This window comes from Leucoraja erinacea, chromosome 10, assembly GCF_028641065.1.
Source record: "Leucoraja erinacea ecotype New England chromosome 10, Leri_hhj_1, whole genome shotgun sequence".
NCBI lineage: Eukaryota > Metazoa > Chordata > Chondrichthyes > Rajiformes > Rajidae > Leucoraja > Leucoraja erinaceus.
In genome coordinates, this window is record NC_073386.1 from 45,003,876 (window position 1) to 45,029,285 (window position 25,410).

Genomic DNA, 25,410 nt, shown 5'->3' on the forward strand with positions numbered 1-25,410 from the left:
CCTTCGACCTCCCTTCGACTATATTGAAGACTATCTACGACTACCTTCGACTACCTTTGATTACCTTCGGCTACCCTTGATTACCTACAAATAACATGCAGACCTACTACGACCTACATTGACTAAACCTACGAGTAAAAAGTATAGATTTTTTCCATGGCGACATTATTTTACTCAAGAGCATTTTTCAACATGTTGAAAAATACGCCACGACCTAGCTGAGACCTCGAGAATGCGGGGACTACTCTTGAGCATGAAGGAGAGTTACAAAGACCTCCTAGGACCTCGTGTCGACCATGCTGCGAGTACGAGTCAAGGGCAAACTCGCCAGAACTCGCGGATTAGGTCGCTGCAGTGGGACAGCCCCTTGAGGAAATGCTGCTCTGTGGGTTGTATTCCAATGTTGGATAGGATGGGTGAAACATATCTGGTCCCCAACTTGGGAGTAAAAATATCTTAACACTGTTAGAGAAGACAAGAAGGCCTCTCATATAACACTGCTACTGCTACATTTTAATATCAATTACACTCTGAAAATACATCCTCTGAGCAACATTCCTTTCTGGTATGTAGGTTGGCAACTTCCATTCTACAGACTCTCCTCGGGTATAACATTGGGCTGAAGATGGACATAAAAAGCTGGAGGAGCTCAGACAGCATCTCCGGAGAAAAGGAATAGGTGATGTGTCCGGTCGAGACCCTTCTTCAGCCATGGGAAAAGGAAACGAGAAATATAGAACAAATGAATGAAAGATATTTAAAAGAAGTAACAAAGATAAAGGAAACAGGCCATTGTTAGCTGTGGGCTAGGAGAAAACGAGTTACAGACTTGGGTGGGGGAATGCAAAGGTTCTTTAAATTAGAGAAATCAATATTCATACCACTAGGTTGTGAGCTGCAAAAGCGAAATATGAGGTACTGTTCCTCCAATTTGCATTTGTCCTCACTCTGACAATGGAGGCGGCCCCAGACAGCAAATCAGTGTGGGAATGGGAAGGAGAGTTAAACTGTTTGGTATCCAGGAGACATTAGGCTCTTACCTTCCGATGTGTTGGGGAGTAAATCAGACCTTCTAGTTTAATAGTCTGAAGATCTCGACCCGAAACGTCGCCTATTCCTTCTCTCCATAAATGCTGCCTCACCCGCTGAGTTTCTCCAGCATTTTTTTGTCTACCATCTAGTTTATTAAAGTGAGACCAGAGTACGGATAGTTTTGCCTTCTATCTTTTAGTTAACGTATTAAGTTGACGGAGTCATAGTAGGGTGTGCTCGGGTAGAAGCCCCTTTTCCTTAGGTGTATTACAGTAATTGACTCCCTCCATGTTATATGGTGATAGTCTCTCTGCGTATTAGTGGAAGTTCCCTCCCTCTCTGCCTCTATCTTTCTCACTCTCTCTGGTGTATTACGGTAATTTAGCCCCTCTCTGTGTATTACGGTGAAGCCCCTCCCTCGCTCTGGTGTATTACGGTAATTTAGCCCCTCTCAGTGCATTACGGTGGAAGCCCCCCTCCCCTCTCTCCGGTGTATTACGGTAATTTAGCCCCTCTCTGTGTATTACGGTGAAGCCCGTCCCTCGCTCTGGTGTATTACGGTAATTTAGCCCCTCTCAGTGCATTACGGTGGAAGCCCCCCTCCCCTCTCTCTGGTGTATTACGGTAATTTAGCCCCTCTCTGTGTATTACGGTGAAGCCCCCCCCCTAGCTCTGGTGTATTACGGTAATTTAGCCCCTCTCAGTACATTACGGTGGAAGCCCCCCCTCCCCCCCTCTCTCCGGTGTATTACGGTAGTCGCACTCTCCGGTGTTTTACGGCCGGGGGCTCGGTTTTGCGCCACCGCCCTGCCTACACTTTTTTTCCCTCTCTCGGTACAAATGGCCGAGCGACGCGCCTTCGCTCAAAAAATCAGCAGGTAAAGCTTTTTCCTCCCGTCTGCTTGGCAGAACCGTGGCTCACCGTGAGCAGTTAGTGGGCGGCTGGTCGGGGGGAGGAGGTTTGCCCGCCTCGCCAGCTCAGCTCAGCTCGGCCCGGCGCGGCCCGGCCTGACCCAGCTTTGTAGACAGATGTAGCGGTGCAGAGCATTGCATTGCATTGCATTGCAGCAGAGGAGCAGTCTGCTGAAAGCGCTGCAATCAACAGAGCAACATTGCCGGGACAGATCATTAAAAAAAGAATAAACAATCCGTGAGGCTGCACAGAATGACAAAGTGTTGCAATTACAAAACCGTACAAAGAGTTTCCAAATGCCATTCCATGCAACAGCGACAATCCCAGCTGTTGTTATGCGGAGTGGGATCGTGTACTCCGGAGAAAGCGCAGTGCCCGAGCCGTGCAGTTGATCTGATTTGCATTATCTATTCCAGATTGCATATTAAATGCAACGAAATGTTAATTCCAATAAAAGTTTAGTTCGCTCTGCATAGGGCATTCCCACCCACGAATAAATTATTTTGACATAACTTATGAACGTGCAGTCTAAATGCATGATGCATGGGGGAAAGTAAACGGACGAATACGGTGTGATCTCAGCGGCATCTTTATTGTATATGAGATGAGATTTAAAGATGTAAGATGGTGTTATGTAATTTATATTTTATATTAAATTAGATTGGCACCTATATAGTGTAAATACTGTGTCCTCTTCTGGTTCTGGCGAGCACCATTTGTGGACCATAAGTTTGAAAGTAAAAAATGTAGTTGTTGGAATTAGAAATATTCATACATTTACAATCACTCCATGCGCAAAATTGCCGACTCCTGGTCCGCAATTTTATTGATACTGTGAACTATTACGTCTGTTTTAAGAATGTTTGACGTTCAGAATGCAATTTGCAGATAAAATCTCTTACTGAGAGTTATTTTAAGAAATGGAATGCTGGTTGGATTTGCTAGGTTAACTTTGGGCTACGCTTTTCTGTTTGATCCAGGTTTTGTAGTCTGCTACATACAATATTTTAAAAAAATTCCATTCTGTTGAGAAAATAATGTTTCAGAGCCATATATGGTTTATCAGTTGTAACTACACGTGAATATAAATAACGTTTTTAAAATATATTTTCAAACAACACAATTTCCAACAAGAAACATATCGGACAAACCTTCTTTAAATTTTGGATTATAACATTTTGTGACATTTTCCCCGTAAAATATGATCCATCGACAATAGAAGTTAGAATAGATTAAAAAAAAATTAAACTAGACTTCAATTTGAATTGACTGTTTCAAAGTGATTCTTAAAAGTGATGTAAATGCAATCAAGCCAAACACAGCATTTTATTGTGTGCGGTAAAAATTGCCGGTGGAATAGAACCAGCACAAGTTCATTTATTCCTCTTTTAGAAGTCATTTAGATGTTGACCTCTTTGTGGTTGGTGGATTTCCTTTATGGAAACTGAAAAGAACTCCAGAGCCCAAAAATATGTTACTTGAAACTTGAATTGCCCAGTTGTGGTGTGGTTTAACTTTGACATATCCTGGTTTTCATCTTGTGGCACTTCAATTTTAAGGGCAGTTCTAATTTTGCCGTTGGTGCATTTATGATATCATTGGTCTGTCCTGTACCAAATGCAATGTCAACTTTCAAATTCTAAAGTTCAGGAAGTTTAATTTACTGTATTATTAATGCTGCATTGTGATATTGGAATAGTCAGGCAGAGATAATTTCAATGAAACTAGGTGAATGGTAATTGACAAACTGATTTTATGCACAGTTTTAGATGCAGTTATCTACATTTCATGATTTTGTTTCCTGTAGAAGCTTTTGTAGGGAAAAGTTGCTGTTTTTTGATCTTTCAATGCATCCTGCTTACTGCCAAATTGATGCCTTTTTCTGTACAATAGTCTTTTACCATGAACTATTTGGTCTGTCCCACCACCAATTCATTGGTGAAAACAGTTGGTGAAAAACACTGTTTGCTTAAATCTGAATGCCATTAATCTCATTGTTAAAACATTACTTATAAAGATTTTGCTTATATTAGCTCACATGCTACTGAAAGAATTACCTAGTGTTCCAATCCATTTTGATCTTGTTCTGAGCATTATTTGTAAATTTCACTATTCATTCCCTGACATGAAACAGATAAATATTTTGAAAACATACTGATTACTCGTGTTTTATACTCATGGCCCAAGTATGCCACAGGTCAAATTTGACAGTATATTCTGGTTTATGACATAGAAACATCGAAAATAGGTGCAGGAATAGGCCATTCGCCCCTTCGAGCCTGCACCGCCATTCAATATGATCATGGCTGATCATCCAACTCGGTATCCAGTACCTGCCTTCTCTCCATACCCCCTGATCCCCTTAGCCACAAGGGCCACATATAACTCCCTCTTAAATATAGTAAATGAACTGGACCTCAACTACCTTCTGTGGCAAAGAATTCCACAGATTCACCACTCTCTTGTGAAAAATGTTTTTCTCATCTCGGTCCTAAAAGACTTCCCCCTTATCCTTAAACGGTGACCCCTCGTTCTGGATTTCCCCAACATCGGGAACAATCTTCCTGCATCTAGCCTGTCCAACCCCTTAAGAATTTTGTAAGTTTCTAGAAGATCCCCCCTCAATCTTCTAAATTCTAGCGAGTACAAGCCAAGTCTATCCAGTCTTTCTTCATATGACTTTAGATCAGAAGCCTGATAACAGAGGAGAGAGAAGGTCTTCCTGAATTACATCATAATGTTCTGTTGCACCACCTGTGCTGATTGTTGATGTGTTTTAAATATACTGGGACACAGTTGTATTCTTAACACAAAATTGAAGTAAAATAGCTTTTTTCAATTTTTCTCCAGGACTGTGGCAGCTGAAGTAAGGAAGCAAATCTCTGGTCAGTATGGCAGCTCTCCACAGCTGCTCAAAAACCTCAACGTGGGGGCAAACGTTTCCCACCATTCAGTAAGTTCATTAAAAAATATATTAGAACATTGCGAATTGATGGGATTTGGTTTGATAAGATGTTCTTTGCCAAATTCAACATTTCTTGGAGGATGACCCAAAGATCATACAAGAGTGGAAGTGAGCAGGACTGCCCTTGAATGTAGTGTTGTGATTGGGTTTGGTTTGTAACGGCATCTTCAGTTAAATATCCCATTGCTTGGTTTTGCCAAATATTTCCACATTAAAATGCAACTTGTTCAATAGAAATACCAGCCAAATCCCTTTTAACAATACCTGGAATGTGATTAAATCTTAAGAAGGGGAAGAATAGCATATATTATAATGTAAGAATTGTTTCCTATAATGTTTTTGATCATGGAGATAACTACATGGCTCGCCAAGGGAGATTACATAGAGAATGACAAAGTAATTAATCAGTTCCCCCATTGAAATTGATGTTTTTTCCTCATTAAGCAAAAATTACAACTGGGTGTTTGATTCTGGATTTGTGAATAAGTGGATTGTATTTAATAGAAATAGTCAGTTTCAAGAACCAAACAAATAATTATTAAAATGAAGAAAGTATAAAATGTAATAATAGAAATAAAACAGCGATGATGGAAGGAAAAGCGAGGTCAATCACCACGTGGAATAAAAAGAATGCTTAAAATTTAAATTCATACCTTTGTCAGTATTAGGAGATAAATAACATTGTAGGTTGTATCTATTGCTTATGGTGTCAACTCTACACTAGAGAAGCCAAAATGAATTTCAGATGACTATCATGGCATACATCTGTCTCTGCTCTGTATGAAAAATGAAAGGAACAAAATTTTAATCAAGTCTTTTTAACTGTTCTGAAGAAGGATGTGTAAATCTGTTTTGTCTCGATTCAGAATGCTAAGTAACTGCCGTGTGTTTCCAAAATATTCGGTTTCTTGTTTAATGAATTGGTGACTTCATTGTGTTAAACAGTTGTAGATAACTGGGTTACGTTTTTTTCTGCATGTTCCAGTTATTTATCTTAATGTAATAATGTAATTTTTGGTAGAGGAAGTAGTCATGATAAGCAGAGAAGCAGGGCTAAAATGATGAGACTTGAGGATAGATCAATAGTCTCAAGGGAATTTTAAATGCATGCAATCAATTCAACCTCAAGACTTTCATGTTTAACGTGCGTTTGCAGCATAAAACATTTCATTCCCTAGTGTAAAATCTCTCAATTTGACCATGGAGTTTGAACTTTTTTTTTAAACAAAAATTCTTTGGATTTTTTTGGCAGCAATGGTTTTAGTTTTTCATAAATTATGATTCTAAAAACCGAAATAGAATTGGGATCTAAAAGTACAACAAAGCTATGGAATAAATCACAATTGTGTAAAGTATATAAAATATGGAGTCATAGAGAAAATGTTTTAAAGCGATTTTATTGTAATCCACGATTGAAGGATGATTCCTGATAATCTACTGAAGTTCCTGAGTTTAAAAAAAAAAATTTATATCTGTTCAAAATAAATTTGCTTTTAGTTATAGTTGGCTGGGATCTCATGGATAACTAAATCACTTGTACGTTGAGAAATTGGCCACAAAAGATGTAATATGATTTGATAAGCTGCCAGCCACATCATTACGACAGTGATACACATAGGAAAACCTTGTCTGGCTTGTGTAAAATTAAAACAAATATATTGCAAGGATTTATATTGCTGTTTATTATTGTGATTTTGAAATATCTCTTATTTTCTGTGCCAACTAAGAGGATTTTATTTCAACTGCACACACTTGTAGTCATTTTGTGGTTCTGGGGGGATAGTGGGTATGTTGGTGTCTCAGTGTGCTTCGTAGTTCAGCTGCAATAGAGATATTGAGGAGATATTGAAAGACCCTACAAGCATTGGAATTCCATTGCGCTTGACAATTTAGGAAATTGTTCTGTGTTCAACAGTTTTAACATATGTCATTTGTGTATTATCTGGCATGAAATTACTGTTCTGTAATCCCACTAATGTTCTTGATGTTAAATAGGCAGGTAGAATAAACATCTATGGTGCAATGAGCATCTAAAACAGCAATGCTAAAATCAGTATTGCTCGGTGGATTAATCTGTGATGCAGGTTTCTCCTGAAACCAGCTGCATGCTGCCTGATTATGTATTTTCCTGATAATGACAAAAGTATGCTGATATTTTGCCATGCGGTTCATCAAGTTGAGCTGAGAATATGACTGATAGTATCTGAATGTAGATAGCTTCATGGTCTTTCCTTCGCCAAGTGCACCCACAAGTGTTTTCTGTGTAAAATATAAAAGTTGTTGAATTGCATTCATTTTCTTGCTTCAATAGTGGATGTTGCTGTGAATTATGGAATATATATTATCCCTGATATAACAAATTTAACACAAAGCAAGTTTCAATCCTGTCTCAGAATTATACTGGCTGGTACCGATTTATATAAATGCCACGTGTATAGAGCAAGCACAGAAGCTTACAATATTACTCCTTGAATCTAAAATGAAAACAATGAATTATACTGTATGTCTGTGTGTGTGTGATGCACTCGCACAGTAACTATTCATGTGTCTGGTAGAATTAGTGTTTGAATATGTGAAAGAAACATTGAAATAATAACATTGAAAATTAGCAGCTCAAACAAGTCCCTGGAGTTCACACTTATTATATCAGCAATAAATTGCTGTGCATCTGATTTGTTTTTCACGGCATTTAGCTTCTTAAAGAGGCCTGTAATTTATTTTTAGTGGAATCACTTTAGTTTTGTTTATAAACTTGTGGATATGAACAAAATGTTTCCACATTTTACTTGTGCACTAAACCACTGTCCTTAAATTTAAGTCAGGAATAAAGGAAATGAAGATAAAAGCAAGACATCTGATTTAAACAAAAAATAGCATTTGGAGGGAGAAGCAATGTTAAAAAAATTAAGGTCACTGAACCTCGTCAGAACAGGAAAAGATTAATTAATATATTAAGTATGAACCAAAGACAGAAATGAAAAAAAGAGATGGTGGTCGCATAGCTGACAGTGCTACTGCCTCAAAACTCTGGTTTGACCCTGACCTCTGGTACTGTTTTTGCAGAGTTTGCACGTTCACTCTGTGACTAGTGGGTTTTCCTCGGGTGCCTCGGTACCTCCTACATTACGTTAACATGCTGGTTGACTGGTTAATTGGCTGTCGACTACCAGACTAGATGGGTATCACAAGAATCAGCAGGAGGTTAATCGGCAAGTAAGAGTGAAAATAGGTTACAGGGAAATAAATGGGGAATGAGATCGACGGTATTTGCTTTGAGCAAGAGCATGGACTCAATTGGGCTTTTAATGATCTCATTCAATGACAGTGCTCAGCAAAGCCAGTTTGTGTTTGGTTTTCGCAATGGAGTGGAAATTGTACCATGACTAGCTAATACAAATAATAACATGAAGGGATTAATAGGAATTACAAATTTGTCCAGAAGAACTATTTGGGAATGGAATAGTTAAGTATTTTCTGTACTTGCTGGAGGAGAACCCACAGGAAAGTGTCAGGATTTTGTCGTGATTGGAAAATGAACTCGGATGCCCAAGTAATCCACTTGGATTGCTGAGTGATGGTATAGCACCAAAGATTACGCCTCTTCTTATTGCGCATGGCGTGCACAGCCTAAAGTTGTAGGACAACTTGTTCTATTTGATCTTATTTGGTTGTGCACACCGGGTTGATTGCATTCGTCGAAACAGGGCGGACCATGTGAAGGTTGCAATCTCCCACCCCATTGTGCCTCTGAATGTGGAGCATGATAGGCTGGAAAGTGGGGACATGGGGAACACTACACATGGGGACCTTTATACAAGAAAGGAAAGGAAATCTGAGAGAAGAGTGCGGTCAATGTACTGAACCTAAGATGGAGGTGAAACACTGTGTTTAGGAGAAAATAAAGCATATCATAAGAATTAGTATGGGCTGTGGATATTGATTAATATATTATGCATAAAAGTACTCCCATAATTTGGGATGCCATCTCTCTGTGAAAGCAGGTATTTACTTTGAAATTTGCCATTGCCTACTGTGCTTCTATCATAGATGCGGCCCTCGCACTTGTCCCCATGTTACCCCGCAGCTCTTCTCTTGCTCCCCCTCCCCCAGTCGCAACAGGACTGAGGCCCCCCCCAGTCCTCACCTTGAAAATAAGTTAAAAATGGACAATATTAAGGTTGAGATTTCTGAGGTTGGAGGTTGTAAAGGGAAAGCCTCAAGGAGATGAGGGTTCAGAGATGATCTTCTTAACAGGTTGATGCTCCAAAACCACCTAAATCACAGTTTTTTGGAAAATTTACAAGTCAGTAAAATTAGTTGTGTTCTCATGGAGTCTTCAGATCGATGCTTTTGAACACAAGATTGAGGGCGATGATTCGGTGTAGCAACTAAAGTCAAGCTTTCTGCTTTAATTTCTGTCATAATCCAAGTCAGCAAATGTAATTGTAGCACCTCTTGGTCTGGCATCTCACAAACCAGACAGCTACTTCCAGTTAAATATGCATGAATTCAGTGTGATATCAATTTTTTTGGGGGGGTGTTTGGGTGTTAAGGAAGTGGATTTGATTTGTGGAACCATTACTTCATGTTTACACATCAGTAAAGAGGAATGTAACAACCTTGGTTGAGGTTGATGCGTAAGTCCTCATTTAATCTTGCATTCCATCCCTTTTTGCTCAAAGCTGTGTTCACCAACATCCACATGTTTGGGCATTTTCTGAAATGATTTGTCACCACAATGATTTCTAAGCATTTGGCAAAGTTACGTCAAGACTGGAATATATTTTGTCTCCTTATACTCACAGGACTTTGATGAGTGTTGATCTGTAACTTAAATAAAGATCTGATATCAAAGTAATTTCCAAACTCCTGGATCTAGGTGTCAGCACCGCCCTCCTCTGCTGCTGGAACCTTGACTTCCTGACGGATAGACCACAATCAGTGACTATAGGCAAAAGATTTCCCCCACATAATTCTCAACACTGGTGCTTCACAAGAATGCATTCTCAACCCCTTATATTCCCTATATGTAAAGATGGCGGCGCCTCGCAGCAGCGGCCTCTGCAGCCCGTCTGTCTTTTAAAACATTTTTGTCTTGTTGAGTGTATAGTTTGGTTGTAGTTTATATATTGTTTTTAGCTGTGTTCATGTGGGGGGCGGGGGGGAAACTTTTAAATCTCTTCCCTGTACGGACGACCCGACCTTTTCCCTGTCGGGTCTCCGTTGTCGTTGGGGCCTAGCACCATGGATCGGCCTCCAACCGGAACAACCTGGGGGCTCCAGTCGCGGAACCTGCGGACACACCATCGTGGGGCTGGCCGGCTTCGGAGTGTGGAGAGCTGTGGTGACGCGCGGCTGGGACCCATCTTCGGAGCTTCGGAGGATCCAGCCGCAGGTCTGGTGGACGGTGACATCCGGAGCTTGCGGGTCCCTGGTGGAAGACCGCTTTTCGGAGCTCCCGCAACGGCAACTTCTACCGCCCAAGTTGCGAGGTTGAAAACGATCCGGAGCGGGTCCTTACATCGCCCGTCGCGGCTTGAACGGCCGCGGGACTTGCCATCGCCCGCCGGGGCTCCAACGTCAAGACCCGGAGCGGGGCCTTACAACGCCTGGTGCGGCCTTAACGTCCGTGGGACTTACCATTGCCCGCCTGGGGCTTTAACATCAGGAGAAGAATGGAAAACGGGAGAGACAATGACTTTGCCTTCCATCACCGTGAGGAGGAGATTCACTGTGATGGATGTTTGTGTTAATTGTGTGTCTTGGTTTTTTTCTGCAGAAACCAAATTTCGTCTGAGGTTCCAATGACAATAAACTGTATTGTATATACTCACGACTGCGCAGCTAAATTATGCTCTATATCCATTTACATGTTTGGGGATAACAACACAGTAGTGAGCCAGATCTCAAATAATGAGGTCAGAATATAAGTAGGAATAGGGAGTCAGTAACATGGTGTCAAGGCAACAGCCTCTCCCTCAATGTGGCCCAGTCTATCACACAGACCAACCGGACTCCCATCAACTCCATCTACAGTTCATGCTGCCTTGCGAAAGCAGCAAACATTATCATAGACCATTTACACTAGTCATTCCCTCTTCTTAAGTCGGGCAGAAGATACAAAAGTGTGAAAGCACATACTACTTGATTCTGGAACGGCTTCTTCCCTGCTGTTATCAGACTCTTGCATTGTTCTCCCATAAACTAGGGTGTCATCTCAATCTTATGACCAACCTCATTGGATATCTTGGACATGTTCTCTGTAACTGTAAAGTTATAATGCTGTAGCACTATATTCCGCACTCTAGTATTTTACTTTTTGCACTACTGGTTGTACATGTGCATGGCTTGATTAGACGACAGTATGATTTGATTTGACCTGATAGCACCCAAACAAAAGCCTTTTGCTGTGCCTCGGTACATGTGACATTAATAAACCAATACCAATTTCCTTCACTATAGTTTGGTTCTAAATCTGATTTGCTGCATTTCTTTACTTAAAGCCACATTAGCTGGCTTTGGTTTAGTTTAGTTTTGAGATACAGCGCGGAAACAGGTCCTTCGGCTCATTGAGTCCCCGCCGACCATCGATCCCCAGACATTGACAGTATCCTACACACACTTGGGACAATTTATAATTTTCGCAAGCCAATTAGCCTACAAACCTATGTCTTTTGTGTGTGGGAGGAAACGAGTTCCCAGGGAAAACCCATGCAGGTTCAGAACCAAACTCTGTACAGAGAAGCACTGGTAGTTAAGATCGAACACGGGTCTCTGGCACTGTAAGGCAGCAACTCTACTGCTGTGCCACCGTGCCGCCCGCTAAGGTTTCTTCATCCAGGTATAATTTTTTTACATGAGATTGTACAGTGAATGTCAGCAGCATTACTTTCCAGTGGAGGTCACTGAACAGTAACATTTTTTCTTTCCCTTACCTTTCTCACCAAGGAGCTTTGAAGGCAGTATTCCTGGTTAAAATGTACCCAGGGGATGAATATTGTGCAAATTATAAAGCAAAAACTGCTGATGCTGAAAATGAAACCGAGTGGGGGGGATATGGCAGTGGTCCTGGCAGCAACTGGGTAATGAGAAATAGGGTTAGAGTTTCAGGTGAATGATCTTCCATCTGAACCAAGAAATTAAAAATCAACATGTTTGATTTCTAAAATGTCTTAGTTCTGATGAACTGTTACTAACCTAAAGCATTAACTGTGTATCTCTTCATAGATGCTGGCTGACCTGTGTGCCTCGACTATTAGCAGTTTTCATAAAGGCATATTGGTCTTGTATCCTTTCTTCCCAGATCCCTGTGTTATCTAAAAAAAGACTGGAGGGACTAACTTATACGGAGAGCAGGGCTCGAAATTACCGGTTGCCCGGGTGCCACTGACCACTCAAAGTGCCGACGGGCAACCTAAACGGCGAGTCTTTTTGCCCGGCTTGACAACTTGGTTTATACCGAAGATAGACACAAAAAACTAGAGTAACTCCACGGGTCCAGCAGCGTCTCTGGAGAAAAGGAACGTGATGTTTTGTGTCGGCGACGGTTGTGGGAAAGTGTGGCGTGACGGAGGGTCCGAGCGAATGTCGGGCCCCGCACAGCAGCAGCGGCGGCGGCTCCATCTCCATCTCCTCCTCCTCCTCCTCCTCCTCCTGCACCCCGCCCGGCCTGATAATGGCCGCTACTGCCACTCCGCCAACAAACCCTTGGAGGAGGGAGGTGTCGGTCAGTGGAGGACATATTAGGTGGAGGGGGTTGGGGGGGAGGATAAAGCGCGGTGATTGGAGGAGGGAGACGTGCCAAAACACTCTCGGCAAACCTGCACCACAGCCAGGATCGATCCCTGTCTCCGGCGCTGCAATCGCTGCCACTGGACCATCCCCGTCCCCACCCGCGAGCCCCCCACCCCCCCCCCGGGGGTGGCCAGAGGCGTCGGGAGTCAGACGGGAGTGGTGCCACCAGGCCCACAGCCAGCGCAGAGAAGCAGCGCTGCTCAAGACTGCCTGTCCCTGTCTGGATTGAGACAAGGCTGTTGGCGAGACCAGAGATTATAGAGGAGCTCCTCTAGTATCTTTGGGCAAGACAGGCAGTTGAGCTGCATTTCGCGCTGGATTGAGCCTCCAAAGCCTCGCGCTGTGTGTGTGGGTGTGCGCATGCGCGCGCGGCCACCAAGATATTCTGTCCGCGGTCTCCTCCATATTTTGATTGAGATTTCCGTGCCTGACAGGTGTTGTCCAAGGAGCGCTGGCCTTCCTTCCCACCTCCTCTGCCCCTTCCTCTCTCTCTCTCTCTCCTCTCGGGTCCAGCAGCTCTCTCTCTCTCTCTCTCTGATGTCCTTGTCCCCGGCCCCGGGTCATCTCAGTGTGGCGTGACCCCCCCCCCCGCGGTGATTGGATCCTGGAGACGTGCCTATCCAACGCCCTGCCACTCTCCATCAATCCTATACACTGGTCCCCCAATTGATCCTCCTGATCCCAGTCTCCCATCCATGCTGCACGCTCCTTCCCTGGTCCCCCCGCATCCTGTACTGACCCCCCTTCCCATCCATCCTGCACTGCCCCCCCCCCCCCCCCTTCATCCCCACTGCTCCGCCCACCCATCCATCACAGATCCCCCATTCAACCCCACTGACATCCCCGCGCTCTCCCCTCACAATTTTACCTACTCCAACCAACATGCACTCAATCCATCCAATCTGCACTAATCGCCTTCTCAATCCCATCCTGCACTGATTCAGACCCTCCCCCCCTCCCGACCCTATTGTGCTGGAAATGTCTTCAGAGCTAACATTGACTATGTTTGATAATGGAATGCAATCAAATATGTTTTAATTCCCAATGTTATTATTTGTTTAAATCCATAAAGATGGATTAATTAAATTGTGAACACGTGAAACATTAAAACCGCAGTGTTCGATTGTCACTGATTATTACAGAATTCATTTTAATGGCAAATCAATGCTCTATATATGGAGTATCAGTACTGTAGTTATTTAATGAGCAACATTCACAACTATACGTTGGATTTATCCAGATTTTACTTTTACAATCAGTCATATACATCACAAATTTGGTCAGGAGATATTTCAGTTGAAATTTTAACGTTAATTCTGAAGAGGGAATGATGGAAAAAACGTTTATCACAAATTTTACAAAAAAAATGTTGCTTTCAAACTGGGTATCTTCATTGCCACATACATCTAATCTAAATGTCTGGTAATGTGGTGTCTTGACACCTTTAAATATATTACCAAAAGAACATTTGCTGCATTTATGTCCTTTGGCCATCTCTTGTCAGTTAATGTAATGTTTAACCTGTCAGATGCGTATAGTCAGTTTTAACAGCTATTATCATAAAATGCCTTTAGAAAATTCCTTGCAACCTGTATGTTTTGTTGTGGATAAATTATGTGGGAAGCGAGAGTGTTTCTGTACCAATAGCAATAACGACCCTTGCTATGGCCATGTCATGATAACATTTGGTCCTTCACAGAAAACATGCTTGCATCAATCTGTAGTGTGCATGGTTAAGCATATATGTTATCAAGGTCCAGGATTTATTGACACAGGTTGATCATATGCTGAATAATCCAACCACATTTTTGTTTGGAAGTGGAAAGAAATAATAAAAATTGCATTAATTGCAAAGTGTAAAAAGTGTTGAGATACCGTATTATAATTTTGCTGCACGTCATTGTGGTATATAGATGTCTTGAATGGTGAATATGTTAGCTTGTGACTTTATTTGAAGCAGAAATAATATGTGAATGCTTCATTGAGCATAATTCCGACTGGTAACTACGCACTTCGTCCGAGCACATTATCGCACGTGTCATGCAAGCCATCTTAAATGACCACCTAAACTGTCATCTGGCAACCCAAAAAGCTGCCAAGGTTGCCCGGCTGGCAACAGGGAAAAAAAGTTAAGCGAGAGCCCTGTTGGAGCATGCGAGCCTGAGAAGTGATCTTACAGAGGTGTATGAATTGATGAGTGGCATAGATAGGGTGAATGCTTTTTCCTGGAGTTGGGGAATGAAGAACCAGAGGGCATGGGTTTAAGGTGAGAGGGGAATGATTATTGGGAACCTGGGTGGTCGGGTTACATGGATAGGATAGGTTTAAAGGGTCTAACACAAAAACATGGGATTAGCTTTGATGGTCATCTTGGTGAAAATGGAGGGCTTGGGCTGAAGGGTCCCTTTCCATGCTGTATGTGTACCACTTTGCATTCATTTGTACTGGATATAGCTGCCTTGGAGACAGCAAAAATAAGTTTCACTGGATTGATTCCAGGACAAAGGGGTTTATTTATGAATAAGATTAATCAAATTGAGTTTATATTCTCTGGAGATAAGAATGCAAACTGAACGTATTGCAGTATATTAGAACTTGTGCAGGCTTCTTGTGTTGGCTTCCTCTTCTGAGGCAGTCTCAAGTATAGAAGTGATCCAAGAAAGATTGAGATGATGAGGAACTTCTTTAGAATTTTTTTTTACCTTATAGCTTTTGGATATGAGGCAAGAAAATAGAGGCCAAGATCAGCAAGATCTTACTGTATAGCAAATCAAGCTTGAAGGGATGTTACACAGATCTGCAAATGTATATGTTTTCTGAGGGTTTTTTCAGGTTTTGGTTAGGTATTTTTTTTTCTATGCTCCTTCATCTTGGCCACCGCCTCAGTTTGTCTGCATCTGGGAAACTCTTCTATGTGGGTCATTGTTATCTCTAATCTTGACTTCCAGAATTCTCCTGGAAAGCCTCCCTTCCGGTAACCTCCATAAATGTGAACTCTTCTGTAATTTTGGTGTCGGTATCTTAATTCTTACAAAGTCCACTTTGTAAGTCCACTGTCTGCATTGGCTAATAATTCAGACACCTCCTGGTTGTAACATTCAACTCCCTCCAAGGCCTTGCTTTCCCTATCAACTGTAACTTCTTCCATCCATGGAGCCCTCCAAGATCTTTGCATGTCTTCAATTCTGGCCTTTTGTATTTTGCTGATTTTAATTCCACCAGTGAGCACTCTGATTTCAATCGTTATTCAAACCAAAGGTTTATGGTTCCATCTCCAGGCCTCACATTTTCTCTTTTATGATGATTCTGAAAGCCTATCTTTTTGACTAAATTTACAATTACCTGCCCTAATATCTCTCTCTGTGGCTGTCAAATTTTATTTCTTAGTGCCCAGCTGAATTGCCTGAAGAAGTTTAACTTTGCCTTGCAGGAATGCAAGTTATGACTTTCCACAGGTATTGTCAAATTAGCTTTTTTAATAACCAGTTTTTAGCACACTCCACTTTTCACTCAATCTTGGGAATGTATCCACCAATACTGTGTTCAAGTGCCCATTCTTATGCCAGTAATGGCAGTGAAATTTAGCAGGTTGATTCTCTATTTGATAAACTGATTGTTTATTTGATAAGGTATCATGGGATTAGTTTGGTTGGGGGTGTAATGGGAGGCAAACTGCAGTAGAGGTACAGATCAACTATGATCTAAATTGTAGAAAATGAGTGAGCTTGTACTCCTGTTTGATCAACACATTTAGCAAAGGAGTGAAATCTATAGAGCTGTTCCTTGATCATACAACCAAAACAAAATGTTGATTATTTAGTTCAAGTTTAAAATGGGGATCTTTCAGACAATATCTACCATTATTAATGTGTGAATTCCAGGTTCCGTTAACTGAGGCAGTGGATCCAGTGGATTTTGAAGATTATCTGATAATGCACCCTCCCATAATTGATCCAGGTCCCTTAAGGGACTTGCTGGAATTTCCACCAGATGATGTTGAAGTTATTTACAGCCCAAGAGAATGTCGAACACTAGTACAAGCAGTACCTGATGAAAGGTAAGAACTACATTCTACCTTTGCTGAGAGTTTGATCAGATGTAAGCTAAAAATAAGTTATTGTATGCACAGAATAGTCATGTGAATATATGATAGCTAAAACTTGGTTTAATGGAGAGTAAATGTTTGAAATATTAAATGACGGCAATTCTGATGTATTTGCACTTTTCTGTATTCTCTTTCTTGCTGTGGTTTAGGTGAAGGAATGCAGTGTGAGGGTCGAGTATTTGATCACGTTCAACTTGGATATTTTTGTTTGAAATTCTTGTTGCAATTATCTGTTATTTGGATTACAAAACATCAGCACAATGTTTGCATTTAAAAAATATAACTAATCACATGTTAACTTAACAAAGGGCAAGAATGACTGAGTTATGAAAGAAGTTGGGGAATAGGGGAATCTAGATCCAGAGGATATAGGTTTAAGGTGAGAGGGGAAAGATTTAATAGGAACCTGAGGGGAAACTTTTTCACACAAAGGGTGGTGGGTATATGGAATGAGCTGCCAGAGGTAGTTGAGACGGGTACCATCAACATTTAAAAGACATTTACAAAGATACATGGATAGGAAAGGTTCTGAAGAAGGGCCCAACCCAAATGCCACCTATCCATGTTCTCCAGAGATGTTGCCTGACCTGCTGAGTTTATCCTGCATTTTGTGTTTATCTTTGGTATAAACCAGCATCTGCAGTTCAATTTTGTTGCAATGTTTAGAAGGATATGGGCCAAATGCAGGTAGGTGAGACAAATGGAGACTGAGCAACTTGGTCGGTGTGGGCAAGTTGGGCCGAAGCGTCTGTTTCCATGCTGTACGACTATGATTCTCAGACTAAATTGGTGAGGAAATTGCAGATTAGTTGGATAGCATTTTTCATAACCTTGAAACTCATAACTCCGAAATTGTGCCTTTTGGATTGGAGAGAGAAGGCAAAGTAATTATAAATGTTTGCGAGTCAGTAGCTTTGATCTTCGGAGACACACCACCACTTGCATGTATGAAGAGATGAAAGGTTTGTGAAGATCAGTCATTTCTGATAGACATAGTTTTGAAAAGGTCACTGCCATGCTGAGTAGTACTGTGTCTAAAAGACATTTAAAATCAAAACAGAAAATCCAGAGACACTCATTGTGCCTGTCATTAAATGATAAGCATTGAAACGTTATGTTATTTTTCAATATTTCAATAGTGAGAAAGACAGCAAGATTGCATTTTCTCAAAATCTCAGACGGATTTGCCTAACCTTGACATCAGCATTGGCATTCAACTAACATCTGCACTTTACCTGAGGGTTGAAGTTCTGGTGGTGTTTGCATATTCATGAAAAAGAATCTTTAATAACATATTCTGGCTTATTGAGTACGTAAAACAATGACAAATGGAGTTCAATGAAAGGATGAAGACACACTGCCCGAATAGCTCAGCGGGTCAGGCAGCATCTCAGGAGAACACGATTAGGCAACTTTTGGGTTAGGGCCCTTCTTCAGACTGATTGTCACCCCACCAGACTTTGCATCCAATACATCATTCTCCAACATTTCTGTCACCTCGAATGTGATCCTACCACCTGTTACATCTTCCCATTTATGTCTTCCCACCATTTATGTCTTCCGCAGAGACCCCTCCCTCTGCAACTCCTTTGTTCACTCATCTATTCCCACCCAAACCACCCCACACAGGTACTATCCCCCGCAGGAGGCGGGAGACAGCGTAACATCTGTCTCTATACCTCCTCCCTCACCTCTGTCCAGGGACTCCAGCAATCCTTCCATGTGAGACAGAGGTTCACATGCACCTTGTCTAAGATGTACTACATCTTGTGTTCCCGATCCGGCCTCCTGTGCATTGGCCAGACCAAGCATAGACTCAGTGACCATTGTAATGTACGCTTGATATGCCAAGGCCTGCAGGATATCCCGGTTTATCCCAGTTGATATAAATTTTAACTCCTCTTTCTCTTCCCATTCTTGTACCGACCTTTCTGATCTGGACCTCCTCCATTGCCAGAGTGAGGCCACACGCAAACTATCGGAACAACACCTCATATTACGCTTGGGTAGCTTCCAACCCAAAGGTATGAACATCAAATTCTCCAATTTTAGGTAGCCACATAACCCTCCCCATCTCCATTCTTCCTCCATATAACAGATTCCCCTTTTCTTTTCTCCCCCCTCCCCCCCACCCCCCTTTTCGTGTGCCCCACCTGGACTTACACATTTCTCCACTCCTACCTCCATTTGTTCCTCTAGTTTCACAATTTACCTCCTCAATACTTTTGTCTCATATCTTCTGTATTCTGTATTTTGTCCTTGTCCAACCTTCTGCTATCAAATAACCATCTTCACCTGCGTTGGGCTCTTACCTGCCTGGCTTTGTCCTGCTCTTCCTCTCTTCCAGCTTTCTTCCCTCTTCTCCCCCAACCCCCCGCCGCATACACGCACACTTTTCCAGCTTTCTTCCTTCTTCCCCACCACACACACACACACACACACACACACACACACACACACACACACACACACACACACACACACACACACACACACACACACACACACACACACACACACACACACACACACACACTGAGGAAGAGTTCTGATCAGAAACATCGCCTATCTTCTGAGATGCTGCCTGATCTGCCAAGCTACTCCAGTGTTCACTGTCTTCTTTTGTAAACTAACATCTGCAGTTCCTTGTTTCTACATTTCAAAGCAACAAACGTTATTTTTGATGAAGTGAAACCAGAAGATCATGGAGACTGCAATAAATGAAATTCTTTGAGGTCTTGACAAGGTAGTTGCTGAGAGTCTGTTTCCCCTCACTGAACTTGTGGTTTCAGGGTAGGGACTGAAATAAAGAAGGTTCCAGATCTTAGGAATCCTCTCCCAGAAGGCTCGTGATTCTCATTAGGGCAGTCAAAGGATATGGTGTAAGATAGTAAAACTGAAGCTCACCCTTGATTTATTTCAATGGCAAAGCAGAGTTACATGAGTTTCTGTGGAATATTCTTCCTTTCTGAACATCCAGTAGAAGCATTTTAGGGGGACTGGTTGAATGTCAATTGTTTTTTTATAAGTTTTCATAGAGTACGATGAAAGCCAGTTTTCAACTCAACATTTTTGTTATTGATATGTTCATTCTTACTTTCAGTGACATGGGCCCTCATGTCAGGGACTGTGTGCGAACATACACTGAAGATTGGGCCATTGTCAATCGCAAGTAAGCTTTAGGTAGTGTATTTTCACTAGATTCCGTTCTACTTGTTTAGTGAAGTTTTATTGTAACGTAAATTTTAAACATTCACAAATACAGGTATCACAAACTCAGCACAGGATTTAATCCCAACACACTTGACAAACAGAAGGAAAGGCAGAAAGGTTTGCCAAAGCAGATCTTTGAATCGGATGAAATGCCAGACACCAACAGTTACCAGGACGATCAGGTGAGGAGGCATTTCATTGAATGTATTTGCAAGGTTATAACTAGATACAAAACCCAATATGAATTATTGGCTCATATTATCTAATATAGAGATCAATAAAATGAAATCTCTGATTATTATTCCATTCTTCTTTATGGGAAGCTATTATGGACAAATTGATCATATTTCATACATTCCGATAATGGCAACACAACAAAGTGTTTAATTGGCTATAAAGTGCTATGAGACATCTTGAAATTGTGAAAGCACTATATAAATTCAAGTCATTATATCTAATCAAATGGTCATGTGGAATGATCAATCCCAAGGATTAATGTGCAGGCTACAATCTATGCAGAATTAGATGATTTTATGTGATTAGAAATTTTATTACATGATGCCTCTTCAAATATTTCTAACTTTCCAAATGTTCTCACTCACCATGACTTGCTGGAGTTATCGCCTCATTTGGAAACAAACAAATCGACATTCAATTACTTTTATTATAGAGCAAAAAATTGGAGCATGGAATTTAACAAACGGCTCTCTGATTGCAGGATGATTTGAAACGGCGTTCTGTATCAATAGATGATACTCCTAGAGGTAGCTGGGCCTGCAGTATTTTTGATCTCAAAAACTCGCTTCCTGATGCTGTCCTTCCAAATCTACTAGATCGATCCCCTATTGAAGAAATAGACCAACTGAATGAAGAACAGAGGAAGGGAAATCGACACAGGGAGCTATTTGCACTTTATCCTGCACCAGATGAGGTTGGAAAATTAATTGTGTTTGCATATTGTGTTCTTTACAGAGTTACATAATGTGTGACTTTATCTATAGGTAACAAGTTTGGTATTCATTGATGGCAACTTCATTCATAAACCACACAATTGCAGGTATCGGAAATGAAAATTGTCCTACTGGGTGCAATAGGAGATACACTGAGATTGCTTTAGATGATCAGTAGGGTTGTTGACGACACCAAAATCAGGGGAGCTGCAGACAGTGAGGAATTCTGCCTGAAGATACAGCGGGAGATAGACCAGCTGCAGAAGTGGGTGGGGAAATGACAGATGGAGTTTAACCTGAGGTGTCGCACTTTGGGAGGTTGAATGTAAGAAGAGAATATACAGTTAATAAAGTATAATTCATTCAGTTAATGGCAATACCCTTTACAGCATTGATATGCAGAGGGATCTTGGACTTCAAGTTCATAGCTCACTGAAGGTGAATAGATAAAAGTAGATAGGGTTGTAAAGAAGAAGTATGGTATGCTTGCTTTCATTGCAGGAATATAAGAGTCAGGAATTCAGGATGCAGCTCCCTGTGAGTTTGGTTAGGCCGCACTTGGAGCTACAGGGAGCAGTTGAATAGATTTTGATTGTTTTCTCTGGAATATTGGAGGTTGAGGGGAGACCCGATAGAAGTATACTGTGTAACATTATGAGAGGCATCGATAGGGTAGACATTCAGACCTTTTTTTCCCAGATTGGAAATGTCCAACACTAGAGGGCTTAGCTTATAAGGTGAGAGAGGGAAGTTTAATGGGGATGTGCGGGGCAACTTTTTTTACACAGAGCAGTGGAGGCGTGGAATGCATTGCCGGGGTGGTGACGGAGACAGGTATGATAATGGCGTTTAAGAGATTTTTAGATAGGCACATGGAAGTGAAGAATAGAGAGATATAGATCATGTACAGGCGGCTGTGATCAGTTTAACTTTTTCATGTTAGGCACAATGTGGGCCGAAGGGCACTATTCAATGCTGTATTATTTTATGTTCTATGTTTATATCCAATGTGCTTTGCTTACCATTATAATACTTGATGTGGATGTTGAACACCTATATTGTGAACTGTTCTATTGTGCAGAGCTGAAGTTCTTCACTACTATGTACAACATTTAAAAAAAATTGGTCAGAAAAAATTTATGTTATATAAAATGTACTTATTGTTGCTATAAAATGCTTCATGTATGTGTAAATTTGGGACTAATATGATGAAGCCTTTTCCATTTTTGTTCCAAATAATGTTCTGCTCTGCTGTGCTGTTCAGTTAGCTGAAGGCATATGCTATCCAAAGCTTAGCATGATTAGATTGCTTTTCCTGCAAAATAGTTTCTGAATTTGATGGTATTTGGTGGCAGTTTGTGTGGACAGCTGGGTGAAAACCAGTAATAAGAAAGTTTTCATTTTGAATGACTATGCTTATTTTCCTTATTCTATTTGTTGTCAGTCCATGGGTTCTACTTAGTACTTTCATTTCTCCATTCCCAGAAAAATACAAGAACAGGAACAGGGTTTCACCCAGTTTTTTCATTTATACTTACCACTTTGCGAGAAACTTTTCTTATGAACTTATTGACTGCTTTTAAATAACTGCTTTTTCCAACACTCCTCTGACTCGAACTGCCCCCCCCCCACCACACATGCACACGCACACACACACACACGCACACGCACACACACACACACACACCTCCTCGCACCCTAACTTCTCCAATTTTCTGGTTTACTTTTTGAAGATGATTCTACCGTTCACTGATTTCAATTCCCCACTGTTCTGATTGCCAAATTTCATGCAGGAGCCTGCTCCATATATCTCAGACTCTTTAATACTGAAGGGTATTGGTACTTTCCTAGATCTGTCTTTACCCAACGCCCATATGGTACTACTCTGGCAGAGCTCATCTTCAGTTCTCAGAAGTTTGAGTTCTGTCTGATTTCCCTTGCTGCAAATTTAAGAACAAGGCTCAGTGGCACAGCAGTATGTTGCTGCCTTACAGCGCCAGACACCCAGGTTGGATTCTGACTACAGATGCTGTCCGTAAGGAGTTTGTACATTCTCCCTGTGACTGCGGTGGTTTCCTCCGGGTGCTCTGGTTTCCTCCCTAGTCGTAAAGATGTAACGTTTGTAGGTTAATTGGCTTGTGTACATTATCCCCAGTGTGTAGGATAGTGCCAGTGTGCAGGTTATTGCTCGTTGGTGTAGACTCAGTGGGCCAAAGGGCTTGTTTTCATGCTGCATCACTAAAGTCTAATTGGAGTAACCCAGCAGCTATCCTGTCTAGAAATTAGTTACTCATCTGCATGCTTGGCTCAATATCACAACATATTTCTCATTAGGGAAGATATCCAGAATGATGTAGTGATGAATGAGACTTGTGTAAAAGTGAGACATTTTATTTCCCATCCTTGGGAGATTAAGGCCAGTATGAAATGTTCATTGATGTTTCCTTGACATGTACTAACTTCTCTAATTGCAGGATGAACCAATAGAAAGGCACAGTATTCCAGAAGTTCCCAGGGAACATTTTGGTCAAAGGCTCCTTGTAAAATGCTTATCATTGAAGTATGTATTAAAAATAAATTCTATATGGTATGCTTAAATTATATGTCAGATTGAATGATGGCAAATGCAATCCCCACCATCTCATAAAGGAGGGAGAGAGAAAACAGGTAGTATAGGCCAGTTAGCCTAACATTATCTGGAGTCTGTTACAAAGGATGATAACATAATCCTCTGAAATTTTCAAGGGGATTAGACAAAGACAACATGAATTTATGAATGGAAAATCATGTTTGACAAACCTACTGGAGTTGGGACGTAACTGTTGAATAAATAAATTGGAAAGAAACAATATAGATTATTTAAATTTGCAGTAAGCCTTTGATAAAGTCCCATGTAAGGAATTCCACATGTGGGAAATAAAGGCATACAGGATTGGGGATAATATGCATGCATGGTTTGAAAATGGATTGACATAGAGCCACACAGCAAGAAAAAAGGCCCCTTAGACCAACCCATCCATGCTGACTAAGGTACCCCATCTAAACTAGTCCTATTTACCTGCATTTGGCCCATATCCCTCCAAACCCTTCCTATCTATGTACTTGTCCAAGTGTCCTTTAAATGCTGTTTTGGTACCTGCCTCAACTACCTCCTTGGGCAGCTTGTTCCACATACTCACCACCCAGTGATAAAGTTGCCCCTTGGGTTTCTATTAAATCTTTCCCTCTCACCTTAAACTTGTTCTCTGTTTCTTAATTTGCATACTGTGGGTTACATACTGTACATTCATCCTATCAATTCCCCATGATTTAGTAAACCTCTATAAGATCACCCATTAGCCTTTTGCGCTCTAAGGATTAAGCTTGCTCGACCTCTCCCTATAGATCATGTCCTCTGGTTCTGGCAACATCTTTGTAAATCTTCTGTGCAGTCTTTCCCTCTTAATGACATTCTTCCAAGGTGACCAAAACTGAACAAATTACTCTTAATGCGGCCTCACCAAAGTCTTGCACAACTGCAACATAATGTCCCAATTTCTACACGCCATCTCTTGACTGATAAAGGCCAATGTACCAAAAGTCCTCTTTTCCACCGTATCTACCTGTGACACAATTTTCAGGGAACAATGTAACTGTACTCCTCGATCCCTCTGCTCTATATCACTCCCCAGCACCCTACTATTTACTGAAGGTTCTGCACTGGTTTGGCTTCAGAAACTCAAAATATGTGGGGTGTTTATAATGATACTGGAGTGTATATCTATAATAATATCGTGCAACCACATTGTGTGACATTGTGTGTGAAATTTTGGTCTCCATATCTAAAGAGTGATATACCTGCCGTTAAAGCGAATGCAGTGAAAGTTGATCGCAGTGATTCTGAAGATGGTATAACAAAATGAGAAATGTTTGACGTAACTAGGCCTGAATTCACTTGAGTTTAGAAGGTTGCGAAGTGATCTCATTGATGTTAATTTCTGACGTATATGGAAACTGGATACATGAAGGATATTTTCTTTGGTTGGCATGAGGGTGGGTGGCAGTTGGGAGTGTCTAGAACCATGGGTTGCCATGTTGGTACAACAAAAAGACATTTAAGTGAAATTAAGAGAAATCTGAAGAGAGATTTATTCATTTGAGGGTGGTGGGGGGGGGGGGGGAGGCCAAATAAGCGAGTTCGGTATTTCAACTGCAGATGCCCAGGTCATAGGTCACTCGGGAAAAACATTCTCGCTGGCTGAACTGCTGCATGTGTACGGACCTGCTTATTCATTTCAATGAGATTTATAAATAAATGTATCCGTCAAATACGTCAGCAGTAGGCCCCAGTGTACTACAGGCTGCACAAATCCACAATTGTATCTATTTATATTATTGACTCAATACAGCACCAGCCTTGAAAATGCAAGAATGCCTGGAATGACCCTTCAATTATCAA

General features: G+C 41.3%; 1 protein-coding gene across 1 annotated transcript in view; it reads left to right on the forward strand.

The window, feature by feature from the left end:
* The first annotated feature begins 1,760 nt into the window (after window positions 1-1,760).
* Window positions 1,761-25,410, forward strand: part of dock7 (dedicator of cytokinesis 7) — a 134,540-nt gene continuing 110,890 nt past the window's right edge. Inside the window, 7 exon segments of the mRNA XM_055642095.1 lie at window positions 1,761-1,910; window positions 4,796-4,898; window positions 16,586-16,761; window positions 19,913-19,981; window positions 20,075-20,204; window positions 20,741-20,953; window positions 23,447-23,532. Coding sequence (XP_055498070.1) covers window positions 1,873-1,910; window positions 4,796-4,898; window positions 16,586-16,761; window positions 19,913-19,981; window positions 20,075-20,204; window positions 20,741-20,953; window positions 23,447-23,532 — 815 coding nt within the window. The 5' untranslated portion in view covers window positions 1,761-1,872.